The sequence below is a fragment of the Narcine bancroftii genome, chromosome 2 (genome assembly GCF_036971445.1).
Source record: "Narcine bancroftii isolate sNarBan1 chromosome 2, sNarBan1.hap1, whole genome shotgun sequence".
NCBI classification, from domain to species: domain Eukaryota; kingdom Metazoa; phylum Chordata; class Chondrichthyes; order Torpediniformes; family Narcinidae; genus Narcine; species Narcine bancroftii.
Genome location: NC_091470.1, coordinates 21033922 through 21059328, shown reverse-complemented (window position 1 = coordinate 21059328; position 25407 = coordinate 21033922). Strand labels below are relative to the sequence as shown.

At 44.8% G+C, this 25407-nt stretch overlaps 1 protein-coding gene across 1 annotated transcript in view; it reads right to left on the bottom strand.

Moving 5' to 3' along the window:
• Positions 1-25407, bottom strand: part of vsx2 (visual system homeobox 2) — a 63114-nt gene that overhangs the window by 25663 nt on the left and 12044 nt on the right. The window contains exons 2-3 of the mRNA XM_069916089.1: positions 7765-7849; positions 2636-2759 (exon numbers count right to left, since the gene is read on the bottom strand). Coding sequence (XP_069772190.1) covers positions 2636-2759; positions 7765-7849 — 209 coding nt within the window. The remainder of the gene's footprint in view (positions 1-2635; positions 2760-7764; positions 7850-25407) is intronic.

Below are 25407 nucleotides of genomic sequence, written 5' to 3'. Positions count from 1 at the left end.
ACACACAGCAATGCTGGGACAGGAAGGTGGCTATGATCGACATATCTTCGTGTAGTGTCCCTTCTTTTTGGACTTTGAGCATGTCACGTTGTTTGCTGGGCAGAGTTTTTGGAAATGCTTTGGTTGGCCACAAAAGTAGCACTTCAGGTGCTCCTGGGAGACCGTGGCTGTGGTGGCTCGCTCATTGGGTATGGTAGCGGACTGCTGGCCAATGGACCTGTGTCCCAAGATGGCGCCCTCCCCATGTGGACCATTCATTGAGTAAGCTTCTATGTCACGAAGGGCGATCTCCAGCGATTTCACAAGGCTGATCGCCCCTTTTAAGTCCAACTTAATCTGCTTGAGTAGCCTCTGGCACACCTAGTCTGACCTGATGCCTGTGACATAGGCGTCCCGGATCATGTCCTCAGTGCTTTGGGCAGCCGACACCAACTGGAAGTTGTACACTCACGTGAGTCTCCACAGAGCCCGGTGGAACTCGTCGTTCGATTCACCCGGTCACTGTCTACAGATTATTAGCATGTGCTTAGCGTATAGCTCATTAACTTTCTCCATATACTGGTCCTTGAGTACATCCATTGCCTCCCTGCACGTTGAGGTGTCCCTGATCATTGGGAACACATGATGTATGACCCGGGAGAAGAGGAGGTGCAACTTGTTTGCCTCCGTGGCCACGATTCCAGAGGAATTTTGCAGAAGGACCTCAAAGCAGCATAGCCAGTGTTCAAAGCAGTCTGAGGCTTCTAACGATTGTGGGTCGATCTCTGGCTTATCGGGCTTCAAGAGTTGTTCCATCGTTGGAAAAAAATTATTGTAAATAAAATTGATGCGCTATCAGTAACTTAAAAAACAAGAGTACAGAACTTTTATTTACAATAAACTTGAAGGTCATCATGTGCTGTGACCCAGGCTTTCTGGGGAGGGGTTATGGCATTGGAGCCTTTATACAGGGTCAAGAGGGAAGAGCCAAGGGTCCAGTCACAGAGTGGGGCAGAGCCAGATAAATGTGTGTACAGCAGTTTCACCACAACTGTGTATTCCAACATTCAGCTGTTAGCCTGTGAACATAATGCTCTTGGCTTTATTCAGTAAAACCCAACTCTTCTGTTGACACACGTTTTCCCTAAATTACAAAAGGATTATACTTCAAAATAATTTAATTGACTATAAGCTGCTTGGAACGTCATGAAAGGCAGGTCAAAAATCGACATTTTTTTTTCATATCCATCTATTTTGTTAACCTCAACATGTCATCTCTGTCCATATCCATATATCTATGTCCAGTCTTCATTCCATCAAAGACACCTACAAGAAAGCAGGCCCTATCCCCACCACCCAGGCTAAGCCCTCCTCACTCTGCTACCATCAGGAAAGGTACAGGAGCCTGAAGACGAACTCCCGACAGTACAAGGTCAGCTTCTTCCCTGCTGCCATCAGATTCCTGAATGAACCAAGGACGCTGCCTTACGTTGACTTTTTGTTGCACTGTTTTTAATTTATTTTGTAAGGTGGTTGACATAAATGTTTGCACCGTGTTGCTGCCACAAAAACAACAAATTTTGTGGCATGTTTGTGACGATAAATTCAGATTCTGATGCTGTGTATCCAGTGACGATGCCTCGCTCTCTACCTTCTAATGCATGATTACCTCCACCCATATGCAAGTTGTGGCGAAATGATTATTGTATATATTTGCCATATGTAAATGTCAGGACCCTTCCTGGTCAACCCTGCTCTCACTGGTCGGCTTGTGACTCCTCCCCCTTTATTCCCCATAAAGGGTGTCATGCCACAAAGCCTGCCCTCAGTTCGAATCCGGGTCAGTGTGAGCAACCAACTCAGGGAGGCTGTCCTTCTCTTGCAAATAAAAGCCTTCTTGCTTCTCAAGTATTTACAACAGTGGGTGCATGTAAGCAGGCAACTGGCCACTCCTTATTTTGCTGTCATCTGGTGTTCTCTAAACTGTTTGTAGCAACACCCTTCGATGATAATGAAACATTTGCAGCTGAGATGTGGATAACGAAATGGCTTCACCCTTGCAATATCTGACTGAAAATGATTGTTACTGTATCGAAATTCGACAGAAAGTCTATTTCCCTTCTGGGACAATGGACAGAGTCTGCTCCTTCCAACTTCAACTTCACGGACCTCTGCATGCCTGAAAAATGGAAGAAGTCAATTCTGCCGCTCCCATGCTGATGCGTTGAAAGGAAACCTTGTAAATGACATGAAATGTTGAAGAAAACCATCTTGGGGGCAAATGTTACTACAAGTCATTGCACTCTGGAGACGTTACGTGAGAATTAAATTCCCATAATTAATTATTACATTATTGTTATGTGCGTGATTTATATTCACTCCTCCATTAATGTCTCTCCGTCTCTTTCATTGGATTTATTTCTGCGCCTTCTTTGTATAAGCTTTCCTTATGTATCCGTTCTCCTCTGTCCTATCAGGAGACATTTAAATGACTCCACCATCTCTCTGTCAGTACTTCTCCTTCTTGTTATTCCTCTCTATCTGCGTTCTGTTCCCCTCACAGTATCTCACTGACTGCATTTATCTCTCTGTGTCTCTCAGTCAGTCCCGCTTGCTCTCACTTTGTCTCAGTCTCTCTCACTCTTTCTGGATTTACCTGAATTCTGTCCTCTGGCAGTTCTGTTTTCATGGCCAGCATTTCCCGTGCATACACATCTGGATAGTGAGCTTCGTTGAATGCCTTTTCCAGCTCCTCCAATTGGTAAGAGGTGAAAATAGTCCTTCATGTGTTGGAAAGAAAAAAAAATTGAACAGTCAATGAATTCTCAGTTCCTTCCAGCTCCTATCTTGCAGATGTGAAGGACAGTGGAGATAGCCTGCTCTTTGTTGGCTCCACAATACAGCTGTTTAATGTCCAGCCTTGCTGCCTGAACCTCTCCAACATCACCCACCCAAGCTGCTCAGCAAGGGAAAAAGTGACCATATCTCATATAAGGAGCCATACACCGAACTATAACATCAAAATGGGTTGCAAGCCAAATGTATCACAGAATGGAAACAAGGATAAGGAACGCAACAGAAAGATGATGGATAAGGAATATAAATGGAATGCATTCAGCTAGGGAATCCATCCACAATGACATTTAGGCGAGGAGATACAGCTGGATGATAACATAGGTGAGGAATAATGTTGGAAGACTCTGTTCGTGAAAAATACAGAGGTTATACAATTAGAATGCATACAAGGACAGCACAGTGAGGGAAAGCAGCACAGAGAGAATGCAGTACAGAGAGGGAGCGCAGCACAGAGAGAAAACGCAGCACAGAGAGGGAACGCAGCACAGAGAGGGAACACAGCACAGAGAGGGAACACAACACAGAGAGGGAATGCAGCACAGAGAGGGAAAGCAGCACGGAGAGAATGCAGTACAGAGAGGGAATGCAGCACAGAGAGAATGCAGTACGGAGAGGGAACGCAGCACAGAGAGAATACAGCACAGAGAGGGAAACAGCACAGAGAGAATGCAGTACAGAGAGGGAATGCAGCACAGAGGGGTTGCAGCACAGAGAGGGAACACAGACACAGAGAGGGAACGTACCACAGAGAGGGAAAGCAGCACAGAGAGAATACAGCACAGAGAGGGAAAGCAGCACAGAGAGAATGCAGTACAGAGAGGGAATGCAGCACAGACGGGATGCAGCTCAGAGAGGGAACACAGACACAGAGAGGGAACATACCACAGAGAAGGAAAACAGCACAGAAAGAATGCAGTACAGAGAGGGAACGCAGGACAGAGAGAATGCAGTACAGAGAGAAGGCAGCACAGAGAGGGAATGCAGCACAGAGAGAATGCAGTACAGAGAGGGAACACAGCACAGAGAGGGAACGCAGCACAGAGAGGGAACGCGCAGAGAGGGAACGCAGCACAGGGGAGATGCAGTACAGAGAGGGAACGCAGCACAGAGAGGGAATGCAGCACAGAGAGGGAAAGCAGCACAGAAAGAATGCAGTACAGAGAGGGAACGCAGCACAGAGAGAATGCAGTACAGAGAGAAGGCAACACAGAGAGGGAATGCAGCACAGAGAGAATGTAGTACAGAGAGGGAACACAGCACAGAGAGGGAACGCAGCACAGAGAGAATGCAGCACAGAGAGGGAACACAGACACAGAGAGGGAACGTACCACAGAGAGGGAAAGCAGCACAGAAAGAATGCAGTACAGAGTGGGAACGCAGCACAGAGAGAATGCAGTACAGAGAGAAGGCAGCACAGAGAGGGAATGCAGCTCAGAGAGAATGCAGTACAGAGAGGGAACACAGCACAGAGAGGGAACGCAGCACAGAGAGAATGCAGTACAGAGAGGGAATGCAGCACAGAGGGGATGCAGCACAGAGAGGGAACACAGACACAGAGAGGGAACATACCACAGAGAGGGAAAGCAGCACAGAGAGAATGCAGTACAGAGAGGGAACGCAGGACAGAGAGAATGCAGTACAGAGAGAAGGCAGCACAGAGAGGGAATGCAGCACAGAGAGAATGCAGCACAGAGAGAATGCAGTACAGAGAGGGAACACAGCACAGAGAGGGAATGCAGCACAGAGAGGTAAAGCAGCACAGAAAGAATGCAGTACAGAGAGGGAACGCAGCACAGAGAGGGAACGCAGCACAGAGAGAATGCAGCACACAGAGGGAAAGCAGCACAAAAAGAATGCAGTACAGAGTGGGAACGCAGCACAGAGAGAATGCAGTACAGAGAGAAGGCAGCACAGAGAGGGAATGCAGCACAGAGAGAATGCAGTACAGAGAGGTAACACGGCACAGAGAGGGAACGCAGCACAGAGAGAATGCAGCACAGAGAGGGAATGCGGCACAGAGGTGATGCAGCACAGAGAGGGAACACAGACATAGAGAGGGAACGTACCACAGAGAGGGAAAGCAGAACAGAGAGAATGCAGTACAAAGAGGGAACGCAGGACAGAGAGAATTCAGTACAGAGAGAAGGCAGCACAGAGAGGGAATGCAGCACAGAGAGAATGCAGTACAGAGAGGGAATGCAGCACAGAGAGGGAACACAGCATAGAGAGGGAACGCAGCACAGTGAGGGAACGCAGCACAGAGAGAATGCAGTACAGAGAGGGAACACAGCACAGAGAGGGAATGCACCACAGAGAGGGATGCAACACAGATAGGGAACGCAGCACAGAGAGGGAACGCAGCACAGAGAGGGAACGCAGCACAGAGAGGGAACGCAGCACAGAGAGGGAATGCGGCACAGAGAGAATGCAGTACAGAGAGGGAACGCAGCACAGAGAAGGAACGCAACACAGAGGGGATGCGGCACAGAGAGGGAATGCGGCACAGAGAGGGAACGCAGCACAGAGAGGGAACGCAGCACAGAGAGGGAACGCAACACAGAAAAAGAATGCAGCACAGACAGGGAACGCAGCACAAATGGGGTATGTGGCACAGATGGGGAACGCGGACAGAGAATGAAGGCAGCACAGACAGGGAACACTGCATCATCAGGAAATACTACACTTCAGGGAAGGTAGTGAAAAGCACAAAAATCTGGAGATGCCATGTGAATTGGATATGATAAGAGGAAAAGTGAGAATTGATGTTGGCTCTGTGAAAGGAGACAGAGGGAAAAGGGAAGAGAGAGAGAGAGAGAGAGAGAGAGAGAGAGAGAGAGAGAGAGAGCTGGGGGGATAGGTGACAGGGAGTGAAAATGGGGGGACAGTTTTAACAGAAACCAGAGAAGTCAATGTTAATTCCATCTAAATGGAGGGTGCCCAGATGGAAGATGAGGTGTTGTTCCTCCAAATTTGTGGGTGGCTACAGTCTAGTAGTGCACGAGTCCATGGATAGACAGGTTAGCAAGGGAATGGGTTGGAGCATTGAAATGAGTGGCCACTGGGAAATCCACGCTATTGCAGTGGACAGAGCTGAAGTGCTAAACAAAGTGATCTCCCAGTTTTTCCCAGTCTCTCCGCTGTAGAGGAGACCACATCGGGATCACCGGATGCAGTCGACAACCCCTACAGATTCATAAGTGCTGCTTCGTTTGGAAGGACTGTTTGGGGCCCCGAATGGTGCTGAGGGAGGAGGTGTAGATGCTAGTGATGCATCTCCTGTGGTCACGGGGATGGGTGCCAAGGGGCCGATTGGTGGGAAGGGGAGGAGTGGATGAGGGAGTGGTTCCTGCAGAAGGCGGAGAGGGAAAGAGAGGGGAAGATGTGCCTGGTGGTGGGATTATGTATTAAATGACAGAAAGGTGGAGGAAGACACGAAGGCTGGTGGGATAGTAGGTGAGGACAAGGGAATCCTGTCCTTTTTGTGCATGGTGGCGGAGGGGGTCAGGGCAGATGTGCAGGTAATGGAGGATATGTGGGTAAGTTGATGATGGTAGAGGGAAAGCCATGGAATGTATCTGTGGTACAGCACAAGGAAAAGAACATGAATTGGAAATACAGGACAGATAGGAAGCACAGGACAAGAAGGGAACGTGGTACAGGTGTAGATTTTGGGAAGGACACACATAGGGACTAGCTGACCAATCTTCTTCTGGCTATCCATCCCATAAAATCAGTTTGTGGGGTTTGATATGTGCATCCTGGAGGGGCTGGACAGGCCAGTCCTTGAAGGGCACTGCTTGCCACATACTTGGCAGGTGAGGCCTGGGGCAGAAGCTTCATTGTGACGCTTCCTGGGCCTTTCCTCCGTTGCCTCTTTGAGCTTGTTCTCAGCGGTGTCCACCCCATTTCTGATGGCGTCCCTCCACTGCGAGCGATCCTGAGCCAGATCCTCCCATGTTGATGGGGCAATGTCAGCTTCCTTGAGGCTCCTGTGCAGAATGTCCGTAGACACTGGCCTCCTCGTTTTTGGGTATCACTGGATGGTTGGCCATACAAGATGCCCTTGGGCACCCTTCCCTCGGGCATTCTGACAACGTGTCCAGTGCAGTGCAGAACCAAGGGTGAAACTGTTGGCGTTCCGGTTTGAGAAAGGACCTCGATATTGGAGACCCTGTCTCACCAGGTGATCTTCATCAGAGAATGTGGGTGACATTAAGTACCTCTGATATGGACACCACATCTCACATCCGTATAGCAAGGCTGATATGACAACAGCCCTGTACACCTTGCCAACCTGATATTCTGTGACCCAACCCAATCTTTCAGCCGACCAAAGGCAAAGCAGGCCTTTCTGGTTCTTGTCATCAAGAGAAGCTGAGAATGTTATTGGGCTGTCCAGGGAGCAAAACTTGTTGGAAGCATTGAGTCGAGTGTCATCAATGAGGACAGTTAGTTCTTCGCAGCTTAAGCCAGGGGCCGGTTGGTACAAAACCTCTGTCTTTCTCAGGCTGATGGTCAATCCATAGCTCTTGATAGCGCTGGGAAAGTGACTGGTGATCTCCTGAAAGTCTTTGAGAGAGTGGACAACGAGTGCACAGTCATCAGCAAATTGTAGCTCGTGCGCCACAATGTCCCTGACTTACGTTTTTCTTCTCAGTCTTGTGAGGTTGAGGAGCCCGCCATCAGCCCTCGTTTGTAGGAAAACCCCTAACTTCAGGTCTGATGGTGCATCCCAAGTTACAGAGGTAGATTTCAGGATGGACAGGGATAGGGAAGGAGAGGACAGGCAGGGAATGTTGTGCAGATGGGGGGGGGGGGTTGCGGATTGCAGGATGAAAGGGATTGTGACACGTAATGTCTGGTGGCAGAGCGGAGGGGGCTCAGAGGAAGTTGACACACCAACCGGAGGGCCAACAGGACTGTTCTTACCTGTGACGCCGTTTCTTTCGCTTTTTAGTTTGGCTCAGATTGGATTTGGAAAATTTCCTGTCGCTGGATGAAAGGTCTTCGGAATCTGAATTGAAACAAAATGTTTGGATACTTCTGTTCAAATGTTTCTACCCATCCTGTGGTAAAACCTGACATGGAGGGTTGGAGCAGCATGTCCTGACCAAGTCCGGACAGAGCCTGCTTTCACCCAAGATCTGCACGGTCGGCCTGCACTGAACTCCAATGTAAACATGGTTTCACCTCCAGCTTTCTCCCCTCTCACTTGGGGGTTTAAAAGTCAAATTTAAACCCTGTATCTTCTCCTTTCCCCACCCCCTGCCCCTTTCCCATGTCTCCCCATTCCCCCTCCTGCTGAACTTCCTCTCCCCCGGGACTCCCCTCCCCCGGAACTCCCCACCCTGGGTCACCCCTCCTTCGGGACTCCCCTCCCTTGGTCATCCCTCCACCAGGTCACTCTGCCCTTGGACACCCCTCCCTCAAGAATCCCCATCCCCTGGACTCCCCTCTCCCAGGACCCCACCCCTGGGCTCCCCACCCCCAGGACTCTCCTCTGCGGGACTCCCCGCCCCCAGTATTCCCTCCCCCAGGTCACCCCTCCCTTGGGCTCCCCACCCCCAGGACTCTCCTCTGTGGGACTTCCCGCCCCCAGTATTCCTTCCCCCAAGTCACCCCTCTCCCAGGTCAGTCCTCACCCAGGACTCCCCTCCCCCTGGCCTCCCCCTGGCCTCCCCAACCCCCCAACTCTCCCCACCCCTGGGTTCTTCCATTCCCAGATTTCCCCTTCCCCCAGGTCTCTTCATTCCCTGGGTCTCCCCAAATCCAGTCCCCCCTACCCTGGATCCCCTTCCCTCCACATTGCTTAGCCATTGATTCCAATTCCCCGTAAAACATTCAGACAACGTGTTAATCAACTCTATTCTTTATTTCTCTATATCTAGATTTTGATTTTCGTCATACTGAATATTTCTATTTTCATGTTTCCTGTAAATCCCCTTAACTTTAAATGATTTGCGTAAATTCCCCCATTTATCTACTGAGGGGCGTCTGCTCTCTGAAACCAAAAGTGGTTTTTCTTAAGAACCAAGAACTCAAATAGTACTTGGCCTTTGTAATCTACAATTAAGGGCTTTTCTAAGAGAAATTTGGGGAAATGACATGACTCCTCTGGGAGTAGATGACATTATGGATGGGTAATATATATAAATTTATTACCCAAATATATTATGCCCTACAAATGGAAGGGAAAACGCTTGGATTACATAGATTAAGAGAAAGATGGGAAGCAGATCTGGCAGGAAATCGAGTAGAATAATCTTAGTCTGAATGGTGCAAAGATGGGGTAGCCTCGATTATTAATGCGCAATTATGGCTTGATCCAAGATAACTTTTTGCATCATTGATATTTGACCCCACAAAGACGACACAAATCAAAACCAGAAGTATCTGATACATGCTTTCATTGTGAAATCGAGGAAGGGACATTTCTCTGCTCTGTATGGTCATGTACAAAAGTTCATTCCTTCTGGCGAGAAATATCAGAAGTCTTAACAAGGAGTTAGCCTTCCAGGTAGCCCGGAACTATATTAACCTCACAGAGTTTCAACTATCTTTGATTAAGATTGCAATGGCAGTAGCCAAGAAATGTGTAGCAGTTACATGGAATTCAGATGCACCTATTGCTCTGGCACGATGGATATCAGAAACGGACAGTTATATAAGAAACAAATATGATTCATTCCTCGAGATCTGGCAGCTGTACCTGAATTACGTTGGTGCGCAAGTACAATAATACTGCTGCGAATTCCTGGTCTTCCCTCGATTTCATATCTTTTTTAATAGAATGTCGATTGTAAGCTCCGACGGTGAACGGAAAGACAATATTCATCTGTTGTTTTGTGTTAAAGGCAAGGGGCTAGAAGGTTTGTTGTTTGAAAACGTTGCTTTATTTGACTTAAGTTTGGTTGTTAATACATTTAAATAGCACTTGTTATTACATTAATATACAGATATTGATGAAAAATTTGTATTTTTTAAGAAAAACTCTTATTTTATGTGTACACGATAAGCAGTTTTATTTTATTTATGGAAAAGATGTATATTTGATACACGTTTGAAAACCGAAAATAAAATATTTTTAAAAAAACAACGAAGAACAGATTAGTGAATTATTCTCTTCAGCAACGTTTTATATATCAGAGTCAGACCAAGGCACAGAACCATTGCTCGGGGATCTCTGAATTTAGGCCGTGAAAGTGGTTTCGGAGAAAGACAAGCTTTTCCCCACACACCCTGAGCAGAGCTGCTTATATTTCCCCGGCAGTAAAATGATCACTGCAGATTGGAACCATGACACTGGAGGGATTGCCTGTGACAATGAGCAGTGATATTGAAGATTTTAAAATGAAAAGAATTTAACATTTGAGTTCCCTTTTAACCTTGTAAAAAAATATTATATGGTCATTCTCTTAAAACGAGTCTCTTAGCGTAAAAATGCCTGGTGATCTGTGTCAGCATCATTGGGAGAGGTGGGGGGGGGGGGGGGGGAAACAGCTGTGTAGGAATGCAATTAAAGTATGTCTTTATTCACATCAATTGTAGGTGGTTTTTATTTAAAACCTGTTTGGCTGCAGCAAGTCAGAATTTTGGTTGATGTGTACATTGAACAATTTATACGACAATAAGCTCATTAGCCCCTTTTCCACTGGAACCTTGTCCCAGGAATTGACGGCCAATTTATCTGTTATGCGTCCAGTGGAAAAAGGGAAACAATCAGCACGCCGGCGTCAAATGACGTAAGATCACGCCAGGGATTAATGGCCTCGACCCCTGCTCACATCCCTGGCGTCAGCCAACGTCGGTGTGCCGATTAAACCAGGACAAGTTGCATCCCCGAACTATTGTTGAAGGTAGGCTCTCCTGTCCCTGGGGATGACTTGTAGTCAGTGGGAAAGCAGTTAAAAGTGGCCCAGTGGAAACAGCAGAAGCGGCTCCTTTCACCGGGACACTGCACGGCCAATTAACTGGGATGCCAGTGGAAAAAAGGCTAATGTCAAATGTTTGCCAGGAGTGTGTTCACATTTGCAAGAAGTAAAAACACAATGCTGGAGGAACTCAGCACCGGTGGGAGAAAAATAATTGAAAAACAATGTCTTGATGAAGGATAAAATGTGTAAGTCTGCAGACATCGTAACTGAAGTGAAAACACAATGCTGGAGAAACCCAGCAGGTGCTTTATTTAGTAAAGATAAATAAAATGCATAAAATGCATAAAGCAGCATTTTGGGCCAGAGCCTTTCAACAAGGTATGAGCAAAGTGCCTGAACAAAATGGTGGGGGAGGGGCAGGGGGAGGAGCACAGGCCCACAGGCAAGAGGTCATCGGTGGATAAGGGAGGGAGGGCACAAGAGAAAACAGGGGGAGGAGGGATAGGAGAGCCCGAGGAACAGAGACAGAGGGAGAGGGAAGGGAGAGAGAACGGGGAGTGGTCGAGCAGAAAGTGGAGAATACCCAGATGGAATATCAGGTGTTGCTCCTCCAATTTGTGGGTAGTCTCAGTCAGAATTCTCAGGAGCCTGTCCATCATTTGTTATGTATCTTTATCTTCCCTATATAAAGGACAGTGTTTGACCTGCTGAGCTTCTCCAGCGTTGAGTGTGTTTTACTTCAACCACAGTGACCCAGACTTTTACTCATTCCTGCAGGAGTTCTCTGGGAGGTTGCGTTCAGCTCTTTAAGAGTCTGAGAATTGTTGATTGTTCGGGCTCACTTTGTCAATCTCTTAAACTATTTATTGCAATGTTAATTATAAACTGAAAATGAAATATAGCAACTCATCAGTATTCAGTCCACATTCATCTTGCATGACAATGGCTCAAGGGGATCGAATTAGCTTTTGTTGGACATCATTCACAGCGGAGCTGTTACCAGTTGAATGAGTTTATTGTCATCCATAACACAAAATAAATATTCATAGAGTCATAGAGGCAGGCCCTTCAGCCCAGCCTGTCCATGCCAACCTTTGACTTTATTCACATGAATCCTACTCATGAATCCCACTCTATGCCACATGAGTGGTCTCGATGCTTCGTAAGAGATGGGAGATCCTCTGCTTCCACAAAGCATGGTAATTATTGGGGGACGTTAGATTCCTGAGTGTACCAGTGGTGAGATTTTATTAATAAGGTTTGAACAGAGATTGTCTCCAAGGTCATTCAAAACATAGCGTACATGTTTCAACCAATTAACCACAAATGCACTGATAAACTCTCCATTCAAAACATCTCTCCAAGCCCATGAATATCAAACACAGAAACCATCAAGATAAATAAAATGATCAATCCCATTCAACCTGTACAATGTATCTTTATGTACCCTACCCCCTGCCACAACTTAGCAGAACCCCTAGAATATCAATTCTATCCAGAGGTTATGACAAATCCAACCACAAAACTTGACATTGCACAGCTAAATCCAGCAACAGTTTGAAATAATCCAGACAGCAAAGTTAGAAGGCCCACCAGTCTAAACTAAAAGAGCACACAAATTATCCACCAGATAATAAATGGAATTGAAATATTTGGAAGGCAAGCAAATGGGACTAGCTTGAGTTGATAATTTAGTTACCATGGACTAGTTGGGCCAAATTCCCTGTCCAGTGCTGTAAACATCTGTAATTGTATGACTACAAAAAAAATAGGTTCATATCAACCTTAAATGAAAATATTTTGCAAGGCCACAAGGTGAGACCACGAGAAGGGAACTGTGCATCAGTATTTCAGAGTTTGCACCTAACTGATTGTTCTATACCAGCGGCACTCAACCTTTTTTATCCCACTCACTCACCACCTTAAGTTATCCCTACTAACCACGGAGCACCTATGACATCCTATGGGATTACTTAAGGTGGTATGTGAATGGAAAAAAAGATTGAAAAACCACTGTCCTATACCATTCTATTGCTAAAGTGGACCTTCTTGTTTTAAACAAACACGAATATAATTTCACACATTTTTTTAAAAATCACTTTGCAAAGTGTGAGAACTTTTTTACTGCAAGAAGTGTGGCCACAAGCAGCTAGTCTCATCCCAAGAGAGTCTGCCTCGTGGCTTACAAGTTTTGCATTTTATACCTTCAGATCCATAGATTTCCAGAATATTTGAACAGTCTGCTCCTTAGAAGTACATATTCCTTGGAATTCTCTTGGGATTCATTATCAGGGTGGTGTCTCTCACTCAATGGTTCCAGCTCTAGCTAATAACAAAAGGAATGCAGCTAGCTTCTCTGTTCCACCCTAACCCTAAAACTTATATTCTCTCTACGACTCCACCAACACCATCCTTCTATCTATCCTATGTAATGTAAACCAACCAAATGAATCAAAAACTAATGTTTACATATGCTGCAGAGTTCTTCAATCCATCTACCTCCAAACTGAATTGGGCAGCAGTTAGTGTTACTGCCTCACAGCTCTTGGGATCCGGGTTCAATCCTGTCCTCAGGTGTTATCTGTGTGGAGTTTGAACATTTTCCCTCCCATCTGCTGGATGATGTGATCTTCTCTCTTATCCTGGAGATGCACTGGTGGTTTAAATACCTACCGTAAATTGCCCCGAGTGTAAGTTGGCGACCAAACAAAAACTAAAGAAAATCTCAAGTGGGTCAGGCAATCTCCGCGGAGAGAAACGGTCAGTCATGCGTATCAGTTTGGACTCTTGGAAGGAGCTGATGGGGATGCCTGAGAGAGAAACTTACAAGGCCACTGAGAAGTAAGAGACAAGATGGGACTGTACAGCAGGGAACTGGTCAGGACCAAAAATGGCTGAGTAGCTTGATTCTGTTGTAATACATAAGTGAATTAAAACAATGGTCATTACTTCAAAAATGCAAAGCAATGTGTATATGTAACCCTCATAACATCCATTGTGATCACTATAAATTAAATTCATACAAGTAGGTCAAATGTGATCAAGACCATTAAATGTGCCATCAATCCTACAGACTCAACAGTGCCCAACACCTAATTTTGTAGAATTATTTCAATAATGTTAAAGCATCCACCCAATCGAAACACATCAATAGTCTCCCCTCACTGCCAAAAATCTACTCAGTGAATGACCCAACCACAGGAATTTTCGTTCACCCAGCACCTTCCATGAGGCAACATCAAAGTAATTTCACACCAAGACGTGGTGAAATATTAGACCAGGTTACCAAAGACTTGGCCGAAAGGTCAGATGTAGGACGAAGGTGAGGAGGCAACTGCATTCCCAGGGAGTAGTGAATCTGTGGCATTCTTTGCCCAAGGAAGCAGTAGGGGGCTACCTCATTAAATACATTTAAGACCCATCCCCCTCTATTTTTCTTGCACCCATTTACCTATCTAAGAGTCAATGTCCCTATTGCAGCAGCTTCCACCATCATCCCTAGCAATGCATTCCAGGCACCCACCACTCTCTTGAGTATGAATCTTACCTCTGACATCTCCCATGAACGTTCTTCTACTCACCTTAGACCAATGTCCTCTGGTATTTGCTATTGTTGCCCCAGGAAGAAGCTGCTGGCTGTCCATCCTATCTAAGGTATGATCTTATATTCCTCTATGAAGTCAAATTAACAAGAAAACGAGCACAGCAATGTTCAAAGTAACTGCAACTAGAGCAGTGGTAGTACTCTGTGGTGTGCTTTAGGGACAGGATGGGGGTTACTTCCCACACCACAGTTATGGATCAACAGAAAGCAGAAACTTAACCGCTTTGTTAGGCAAGAGGTCCAAGGGTTAGGGATAAAACTGGAGCCAAGGGTTGGATGTTCCAAGTCCCTTCATATAGGTAATGACTTTGACAAGATTTTTGGAAGCATGATCCAATTGTCCTCCACCTCAACATTAAATGCACCAGGCGATGGTGCATTAATTTAAGAGTTCTGATGTTTTGAACATTATCTTAGTCGATTACAACTCAATTCGTTTTAAGAAACCTAATTTGGAAAGGCCTAGTTTATTGATCTTTTTCCCGACAGCATCCAGCAGACACACAAGAGACGAAAATATGGGGCAAACGGAACAATCTGCTAGAAAACCTGGTCGCATCTAGCAAATTTGTGGAGAACCAGAAGCCCAGAGATCTTTCTGAGCTGAATCAGACAAACCAACATTGTACTGGTGCAATCTCAATGTTGGAAAGGCTCACTTTTGATAGAACATTGAACAATCCATCACAGTACAGGCTCTTCATCCCACAAAGTTTTGCCAACCTATTAAAAACCTCCTCAACAATCTAAGCCTTCCCTACCTCACACCCATAACCCTCTAATTTGCCTGCATTCCAGTGCCTGCCTCAGAATCTTTTAAATGTCCCGATTGTACCAGCCTCCACCACCACCCCTGGCAGTGTATTCCATGAACCCACAACTCTCTGTGTATAAAAAACTTATCCCTAAATATTCCTCCCCTCACCTCGGGTATTTGCCACGCTCACCCCAGAAGAAAAGGTGCTGACTGTCCACCCAAACAACGCCTCTCATCACCTTCTCGACAATTTTTCTTCTAAATCCCTCCGTGATCCCTCCTGAGATGTTCCATCCAGTCCGGAATTTCCAAGCTCCCCCCCGCCACCCAAGCCTGGCCGCAAAGCAAAGCAAAGAAGCTGGAAGTAATGAAATGAAAACAGAAATTGCTGAAAATGCTCAGCAGGGCAGACAACAGGCGTGGAGAGGGAAACAGAGCCAACGTTTCAGGTCAGTGGCCTGCCATCAGAACCAAGGCACAAGTTCTAGTGAAGGATGTTCACTCAGTTATTACCTCTCAATGGAAGCCATGCCTGCAGCCACTATAAATTCCCTCCCTCACCTTTGCGGTCCATTTAGATGCATAGTTCTTTGGCCACACTTTTGCTCGTGTGTTCGCCAATACCTCATGTACTAATCCAATTTACCAGCACTTGGCTTGCACCCTCTGTGCCTTAGCAATTCAAGTTCTCGTGTATTTCAGGGCGCATCGGTTCAGCTGCTGATGTGGTGAAATTCTCCTCACAAAGTGAAAGTTCAGAACCATTCTTCTGAAACATTTAATTTTTTTTAACCAAGGCTACAGAGGATTATGGAATAAAGATTGTAAATAGAGAACAGATTAAATACAACATAACAAACTGTCCCTAACTGACATCAGCCTTTGCCTTCATGTAAGCCACAGTGTAACAAAACGTTATTCTATTTAATTTTTAACTCTATTTATTTGTTTGAATCTCCCCCCCCCCCACCCCCCCCCCCCCCCCCCCCCCCGCCTTTAGACATACAGCACAGGAACCTTTGATTCCAAGGTGCCCCTCTCTCTCGGTATCCTGTTTTCTACTCAGAAAGATTCAGAAGCCCCGGATCATGTTCCAGACTGCAGAGTGAGGGGAATGCTTGCTGGAAAGCTTCAGAATGAAAGAAGAGGAATTTCCACCTGAGTGATATTTGTGAACGGATGTCATTACCTTCGGGACATCCTCTCCCTGGGGATACAACTCCAGTTCAAACATTATTGCCAAAGTCATCAGCTGCTTCGAAACGCTGGCCCAGTCACACCCCAGAAAGTGTTTAAATGATCGCATTGTACATCTGAAAGGAAAGGCTAAGGAGGGGCACCTCTCCTTCCATTGCATTAAAACACTGGACTGAAAAGGACAGTTTGATTCTCCTTCACCAGTTCATACACACCCATGCCACAGAATCAAAAGCAAACAATTTGTATCTTGGTCGATATCTCTGGTCCCTTCTCTGCATTCCTCCCCATCCGGTTGTCTGTCTGTGTGTTTCCCTTCGTGATTAATGGCTCCATTACATTGAGTGCACCAGTTTAGAACATGCAATGAGTATGTCAGGCTGGGGAGAAAGGTGAAGAACAAGCAGGCCACAAATGCATAAGCACTTTGTGTGGACTGTAATTTACTCAAGTCCCTGTACTACCAAGCAAATCTCCATTGATTGAAATAAGGTGAAGTCGAGGACTGCTTTACACGTGACATAAAAACCAGCAGGGGAGGGATTGGACAATAACAGATAACATGGCACACATGATAGTATCTACTGAAACTACGTTCTGTACCAAGGAGCTTTTGTAAAACCCTCCAATGCTGATCTTGGCCAATCCATCTGCCGGAGATCTTTTCAATGAGGGACACCATGCAGAGAAGGCGAGTCCGTCCTAACTCATGCTCAAGGCGAGAAGCTGTAGCGTGTGATCTGGAAAAACACCTCATCTTCTGTCTGGGCACCCTCCAACCAGATGGCATTAACATTGACCTCTCCGGTTTCCATTAAATTCCCCTTTCTTCTTCACCCCATCACCTTTCCTCCAGTTCTATCTCTCTCGCATTCTCACTCCCTCTCTCTCTCATTCACTCTCTCCCGCTCTATCTCTCTCTCACTCTCACTCATTCACTCTCTCCAGCTCTCTCCCTCTCTCTATCTCTCACTCTCAGTCTCTCTCTCTCTCCCCCCCCTTTCCTTCTGTCTCCTTTCACAGAGCCAAAATCATTTCTCACCTATCCTCTTATCATACCCATATAACCATATAACTACTTACAGCACAGAACAGGCCAGTTCGGCCCTACTAGTCCATGCCGTAGCAAATCCCCACCCTCCTAGTCCCACTGACCAGCACCCGGTCCATATCCCTCTAGTCCCCTCCTATCCATGTAACAATCCAGTCTTTCCTTAAATGTAACCAATGATCCCGCCTTGACCACGTCTGCCGGAAGCTCATTCCACATCCCCACCACCCTCTGCATAAAGAAATTTCCCCTCATGTTCCCCTTATAATTTTCCCCCTTCAATCTTAAACCATGTCCTCTAGTTTGAATCTCCCCCTTTCTTAATTGAAAAAGCCTATCCACATTTACTCTGTCTATCCCTTTTAAAATCTTAAACACCTCTATCAAGTCCCCTCTCAATCTTCTACGCTCCAGAGAAAAAAGCCCCAGTCTGCACAACCTTTCCCTGTAACTCAGACCCTGAAATCCTGTATCGTGGTCTGGACTCCTTCTGCACCCATTTTTATTCCAATACCTTCCTGTAATTTGTTTATACCTTGAGAAGAGCTCAGAGCCAAAATATCGGTTATATATCTTTACCTACTATGGACGCTGTGAGACCGGCTGGGTTCCTCCAGAATCTCTGCGTGTTTTTACAACCATCACACCGTCTGCAGATTTTCATGTTTCACATTATTAGCCCTGAACTGTGGTGACACAACTAAAGAAGCAATTATGGACCTTCCAGGTGGCCTCTTTCTCCTCTGTGGCTCCTGTAGGCAGTTGCCTAATTGTCCCGTTCACGAGGCCTGTGACTGTGATCTCAGTGGCTTGCTCACTCCAGCATCGACTATAGTGACCCTCTAGGGCGACTACCACAGCCTCCCCTCAACTCCACCTCCTTTCTGAGGTTTTGACCTTTCACCTGCACTTTTAACGAGACGATCGAGAAGCAGCGACAGAAAAATCATTCTCCTGGAGCTATGTGGATAACAACTGCACAAATGCTCCCACTGTCTATCTCAAGATGTAAAAACCCAGTTTTTAAAATATCATGAAATAGCTTTAAAATATAAATAATGCTTTAAAGCCAGAGAATAAACTGAGTAAGGAATAGCTACTGCTCCAGAAAGGTCCACTTTACCCTGCTTGTACCTTATTTCCCTGTTGAGCATCAGTGTCAGTAGAAACTGGTTTATTCACCAGGCTGGGACTGCACTGCCCACCCGCTGCTGTTGAACATCATGTACAAATGTACAACTTTCTCTCATGAGAAATAAGTCCCAAAACAGATGAAGAAAGCGATTTTAGTGTGGAGTACTGTGTGAGCATGTATTTGTATTTGCTTTGTATGTAAGTTCGCTGAATGTTGTAATGACAACAATCTCGCATTCAATGTTAGCAAAACCAAGGAGATGATCGTGAACTTCAGGAAGAAGTCGGGAAACACCACTCAGTCTTCATCGAGGGCCAAGGACTTCAAATTCCTGGGTGTCAACATTGGAGCCTCCATGTTGATGTAATCACAAAGAAGGCTCACCAGCGGCTCTTCTTTGAGGAGATTCAGTACGCCACCGAAGACTCTTGTAAACTTCTAAGGTGTCCCGTAGACAGCATTCTGGCTGGTTGCATCACTCCCTGGTAGGGAGGAGCCAATTCTCAGGACAAGAATAAACTCCAGAGAGTTGTTAACTCGGCCTGCGACATCACGGGCACCAGACTTCAATCTATTGAGGATGTCTAAAAGAGGCAGCGTCTTAAAAAAGTAGCCTCTATCCTCAAAGATCCCCAACCACCCAGGCTGTGCCCTCTTCACTCTGCTACCATCGGGGAAAAGGTACAGGAGCCTAATGGCACAAGTACTAAGGACAGGGGCAGCATCTTCCCCACTGCCATCAGATTCCCGAATAGTCAATGAACCAAAGATACTGCTTCACTTTTTGTGCACGACTATTTTTTTTATATATTATTGTTCTAAGATGGTTCTGATATGAATGTTTGGACTATGCTGCTGTAGACCCCAAACTTCATGACTTCTTCATGTTCTCTCTCTCTCTCTCTCTCTCTGTATGTGTATCTGTGGAAGTGTGCCTGTGTTTTTATTTTACATTTGCTGTATTGTAAGCACCACTCTTCCTGTGTGTGTGTGTGTGTGTGTGTGTGTGTGTGTGTGTGTGTGTGTGTGTGTGTGTGTGTGTGTGTGTGTGTGTGTGTGTGTGTGTGTGACTGTGTGCGTGTGAGTGTGTGTGTGTGAGTGTGTGTGTGTGTGTGTGTGTGTGAGTTTTTTGTGTGCATGTATGTGTGTGTGTGTGCGCGCACGCACGCACACGTGTGCGGTGGGAGGATTGTGTATACTTCTCCATCAGCTCTGGATGAGTGCGCTTGTCTGTCTTTCTATCTGTGTGTGTAAGTGTGCATGTGCTTGTGTCGCTGCATGTCTCTGTGAACATGAATGGGTCTATTCGTTTGGGCAGAAGGAAGATAATCACGGTGTTTTCATTTGTCCATTAGTTTTATCCATTTTTAACTTGATGTTGCCGACAGGAATATGGTCTTTTGATGAATTACAATCAAACCCAGCAGTTTACCTGCAAGGTGGTGCTGGAAACCCCGGATTGGGATGAGGTCTGTTTCCATCCTCCTCTGCAAACATCATCTGGGAAGGGGAATCAAACGGATTTACAGCATCTTTAGGAAATAGCTCAGGGGGGAGGTGGAGGAGAGATAGAAGTGCTGCCAACTAGCTGAAGGGGACACAGAGGGAAAAAACAGAGGTTAGCTTGTAATTTCCACCAGGATTGGAAATGGAAGTCCACAGAATTTCCTGAGGCAGATCCTCATGAGAAAGGATGATTTACCTCCTGGAATACCTCTCTGTTTACATTCGGTCTGGTATTTTATTATCACTTGGTTCCCAAGAACTGAACATGAAGCAACAGTGTTTCAGTGAAACAACTTGGACTTGAGTGAGGTTTAAAAGAATACTTTGGCAATTTGCTGAAGGGGTTGAGACCATAGGACCATAAGCAATGTTCCCACTAATTTTTAGTAGTCAGTGTGCACAAAAATCTGAAGTTGTACAAATTCCTTTCCTGTGACAAAAGGACGTGCGCACTGAATGCTTGTGTAAATGTAAACTTGAAATTGTTTCAAGATAATTTTGGCACAGCCGATCCCTCATGGCAAATAAAACTGTCTTGGCATGTTTTAATGTAATACAAGTATGATTAAGTACTTGTTTAACCAACTAATTCATTAACAGAAACAGTTAGCTAAGAGATTATTTTCAATACGTATAATTATTAATTTCTACATTATCTTAGGTAACTAACCTTTTGTGCGCCCACTATTTCCCTTTGTGCGCTGGTTGCAAAATGTGCGTGTGCAACTTAGAGGGAATAGTGACCATAATACATGGGAGCAGAAATAGGCTATTTAGCCTTTCAACTCTGCCCTGTAATCAGGAACTGATCCATTTTCCCACTCAGTCCTACTCCCCGGCCTTTTCCCCCTAACCTTTGAAGCCCTGGCTAATCAAGAACCTGTCAATCTCTGTCTTAAATACCTCCAATAATCTGACTTCCACAACTGCCTGTGGCAACAAATTCTACAGATTTACCACCCTCTGACTGAAGAAATTCGCTCGCATCTCTGTTCTAAGCAGACACACTTTAATCCTGAAGTTGTACCCTCTTGTCCTAGACTCTCCCTTTGTGGGAAACAAAATTTTTGCATCTACTTTATCCATGACTTTTAACACTTGAAATTTTTCAATGAGATTCCCCTCATTCTCCTAAACACCAATGAGTAAAGCCCAAGAGCTGTCAAACACTCCTCAAATGATAACCCTTGCAATTCTTGAGAATGTCCTTTGAACCCTCTCTAACGTCAGCAGATATTTTCTTAAATGAGGAGCCCTCATCTTAAAAGTATGTGTGGGTCAAGAATTCAAGTACTCTGCACTATATGGGAGAAGGGAGATGGGGATGGTGCTCGCAAGGTCAGCCCAAATTGTCCTTGAGAAAGTGGTGGTTAATCACTATCTTGAAGCCCTGCAGCCCTTCCGGAGGAAGGTACCCTACACTGCGTTGCTGGGGAGGGGGGCTCCAGATTTTGGATCCAGTGAAGGTGGAAGGGCATGGTAAATCAGGGATGGCATGTGACCTTGGAAGTATAGGCTGCAGGATTCGGAGGTACTGATGGAAGAGCCTGAATAAGCCACCAGAGCACATTCTGTAAATGGTACACGTTACAGCCAGTGTGCTTCGGTGGTGGAGGTGGTGAATATTAAAGGTGATGATGAGGTTCCAAACAAGTGCGGCTAATTTGATACGAAGAGCTGTGTGTCTTCCCGCTGTTGTAATATCATTCTTTAATGTTAGCTTGTTATCGCCATGTTATTCGTCAAATGGACATTTTCATCAATTTGTAATATTATTTAATTTTAAATTCTCATTAATTTTGCTTTTAGATTCTGAATGGATTTTTTAAAAACATGGTAATAAATTCCAATCTGTAATCTTCTTGTCAAGCTGGTAAAGAGAATTATTTTTAAAAGATACAATTGCAATACACTGATTTATTTCAGACCTCTGGGGGGGTGGTCAGAACAACTACAGCTTGTGTTTCCATTGTATCTTCTGGTAAGACATCTCAAGGCACGATGTAATATATGGATCGATACCAAATTTTATTTTAAAGGGAGAGCGATCAATATAAAATTTGATATTGAACCATATATTAGGGAAGATAAGTTAAAGCTTGGTCCAAGCAGGATCTTTACAGAGAATCTTGCAGGTGGACAGAGAGGTGAAGAGGCTTGGAGAGTTCCAAGGTTCAGAGTGTAAGTAGCTCAAAACAGGACAGACAATCATATGGCCATTAAATTGTGCATGTTCAGGAAATTAGCAATAGGCCATGTTCCTGCTCTACTTTTAGAGATTAATAAATTTTAAATGTAATCTTGAAAAAAGATAAATGACCATTTTTATAAAAGTTTGTTAACTATAACTTTTGGTTATTTATTCATAGGTTGTGAACCTCACTTCAATACCAATACTTACTGTTCAGCCTTGATTGCCAGCGAACATCAACATGACATTTATATGAGACGTTGCCCCCAGAAGGCAGCCGACATCAAGAAGGATCCCCGGTCACAATCTATTCTCGATGCCATCTTCAGGCAGAAGATGCAGAAGCCTGAAGTCTGGCATCTCTGGGTTAAAGAACAATTCTTTTTTACTAAAGCAATCAGACGCTTGAACATCCCTGCAGTTCCCTAATTAGAGAAGCCCTAATAGCCTGAATACACCTGAGACTGTTAGGTCTGGGAAGCTAAGCAGGCTCAGGACTTGGAGGGGAGACCGCCTAGGAACTGTAGGTTTCTGTGAGGGGAGCTGGACAAAATGGCAACTCTCCATCTGCTTTACAGTAAACAAAAGTTAAAGAATTTCATGTATGTTACATCCTAAATGTAATATTATGTGACAATAATGGTACCTTTACCCTAACTATAAAACTATTTCAAGTCCAGTAAAGATGCCTACATTATTGAATCAACATGCTTTATTGCTCTAACTGCAACTGTGAATATATATCTCTCTTTATATTTATTTTTTCTCTCTCATGGCACATTGTATTAATTTAATTTATACTTAATTTTTGTTAGTGTCTTTTATGGTTGCAGCAAGTAGGAACTTTATTGCATTAAACATAGAAACAGAAAATGGGTGTGGGAGTAGGCCATTTGGCCCTTCAAGCCTATATCGCCATTCATTTTGATCATGACTAATCATCCACTCAGTATCCTGTTCCATCTCTCTCTCCATACCCCCGATCCCCCTAGTCACAAGTACTAAATCTAACTCTCTCTTAAATATAGCCATGGAACCGGCCTCAATCACTTCCTGTGGCAGAGAATTCTATAAATTCACCACCCTCTGAGTGAAAAAATTCTTCTTCATCTCAGTCCTAAAGGACTTCCCCTTTATCCTTAAACTGTGACCCCTGGATCTAGACTTGCTCAACATTGGGAACAATCTTCCTGCATCTAGCCTGTCAAATTCCTTAAGAATTTTGAACGTTTCTATTAAATCTCCTCTTAATCGTCTAAACTCCAGCGAGTACAAGCCCAGTCGTTCTAGCCTTTCTTCATCTGCAAGTCCCGCCATCCCTGATATCAATCTGGTCAACCTTTTCTGCACTCTCTCCATGGCAGTGATGTCCTTCCTCAGATAAGGAGGTTTCACCAAGGCACTAGACAACTGCATCAATACCTCTCTGCGGTATTTTGTACTAATATATGTATGATAATAAATTTCCATAATTATCAAAGGATGTGTGAAGGGATGCAAAGAAGATTCACCAGGATGTTGCCAGGACTGGAGGGCTTCAGCGTGACATCAATTATAAGTGCAAGATATGGACTGCTTCGGTGTAATTTTTTACACCAATTATATCTTACCCCTCAAAAAGTTACACAAAACAAAAGCTGAAATTTCAAAGATGTGCTTCAGATGTGGGACTGAGACAGAAACTTTTCTAAGTGCCATGTGGTCGTGCATGAAAGTGAGGCCACTTTGGAAGAAATCGCAGAAAAATAAACCAGGATAGCAGGAGTGGCCAACATGGGTGACCCAGAGCTGTATCTATTAGATAATTTCATGGAAATAAATGACAAATTGACCAAAAATCAAATCTCATTTATAAAAGTACCACTGGCGGTAGCGAAAAAATGTATCGCGATCACTTGGAAGTTCAACTTCCCTCTACTTATAACACGATGGACTGCGGAAATGAACAGCTATACCTCAGAATAAATATGACACTTCTGTGAAGGTCTGGCAGCCATACCTGGACCACACAGGGGCCCAGATCAGTAATAAAAAGGAACAAATAAGGGTATAAAAGTAACTATTATATATAGAAAAAATGTAGTTTCCCCAACTGTAAAATATATGTAAGCTCTGACAGTGAACGGATCTGTATGTATGGAAGGTGGTGGGGGGGGGGGGGGGGGGGGGGGAGGGAGGGGCTGTTTTGATTTTGTTTTTGTTTGTGAGAAAAAGTTTAATATATTGTATATATTGTAAAATTTTAGCAAAGATAAACAAAAGATAAAATATTCAAAAGGACTCGAGGGCTTGAGTGATGAGGATAGACTGGGTGTTAATTCCCTAGAGCTGCTATTTTGAACCTTTGTTTTGGCTATGGGCCTCCTAAGATTATGGGCCCCCTTCCCCATGAAGCAGTCATGTTCTGGGTTTTCTGTACGTCTAACGATTTCCTCCCAAATTCCAAAATGTACGGCTTGTAGGTTAATTCGGGTGAAATTGGGTGGGGTGGGTTTAAATGGCCGGAATTGGCTTCTACAGCCAAACTCTCCCCCTAAAAGAAAAAAAGTGGCATTACCATAGGGGCACTTTGAGGTATCAAAGTAGCTTAATGATTAATGTAGTAAGGAAAGGTTCAAGAGCCTGAGAGCCATCTGCAGACGCTGGGGAGGAGAGCAACGTAGGAGAAACTCAGGAGGCCACAGAGCATTCCATAGGAAGAAAAAGTCAATCAGTGTTTCAGGCCTGAACCCTTCGCCAGGAATCTAAATAAAAAAAGTGGGGCGAAGCTGGGAAGGCTGAAATGTGGATCACCTCTCTTCCTATGGACGCTGCATGACCTGCTGAGTTTCTCCAGCATTTTTCTGCATTGGAGCTATTGGAAAGAAACCGCTCTGGAACCTAGAGATGCTGGACTTCAGGCTTCTGCACCTACTTCTCTAAACACCGAGGAGAGGGTGTGACCACGGTCCTTTATGGTGTTGGCTGTCTTCAATAGATAGGCTAATGGCCTGTTCTTTGCTGTCTAACTCCAACTGGGCAGGCACTTAGAACTAGGAATCATGTGTTGATCACACCAAGCAAGGGTTTCCTTTCAAATAAGAGTATTAATACACCAATAGATGGTGTATTAATAGATGGTCACATTTTAAAATCTAATCAATATAAATTGGAATGTAAATATTTCGAGTATAACAACCACTTGTTAATAAAAAAGTTATAATTCTTGTGTGAAACATACGTAATTTTTCCCATTATTGAACAATATTTCATCTCAT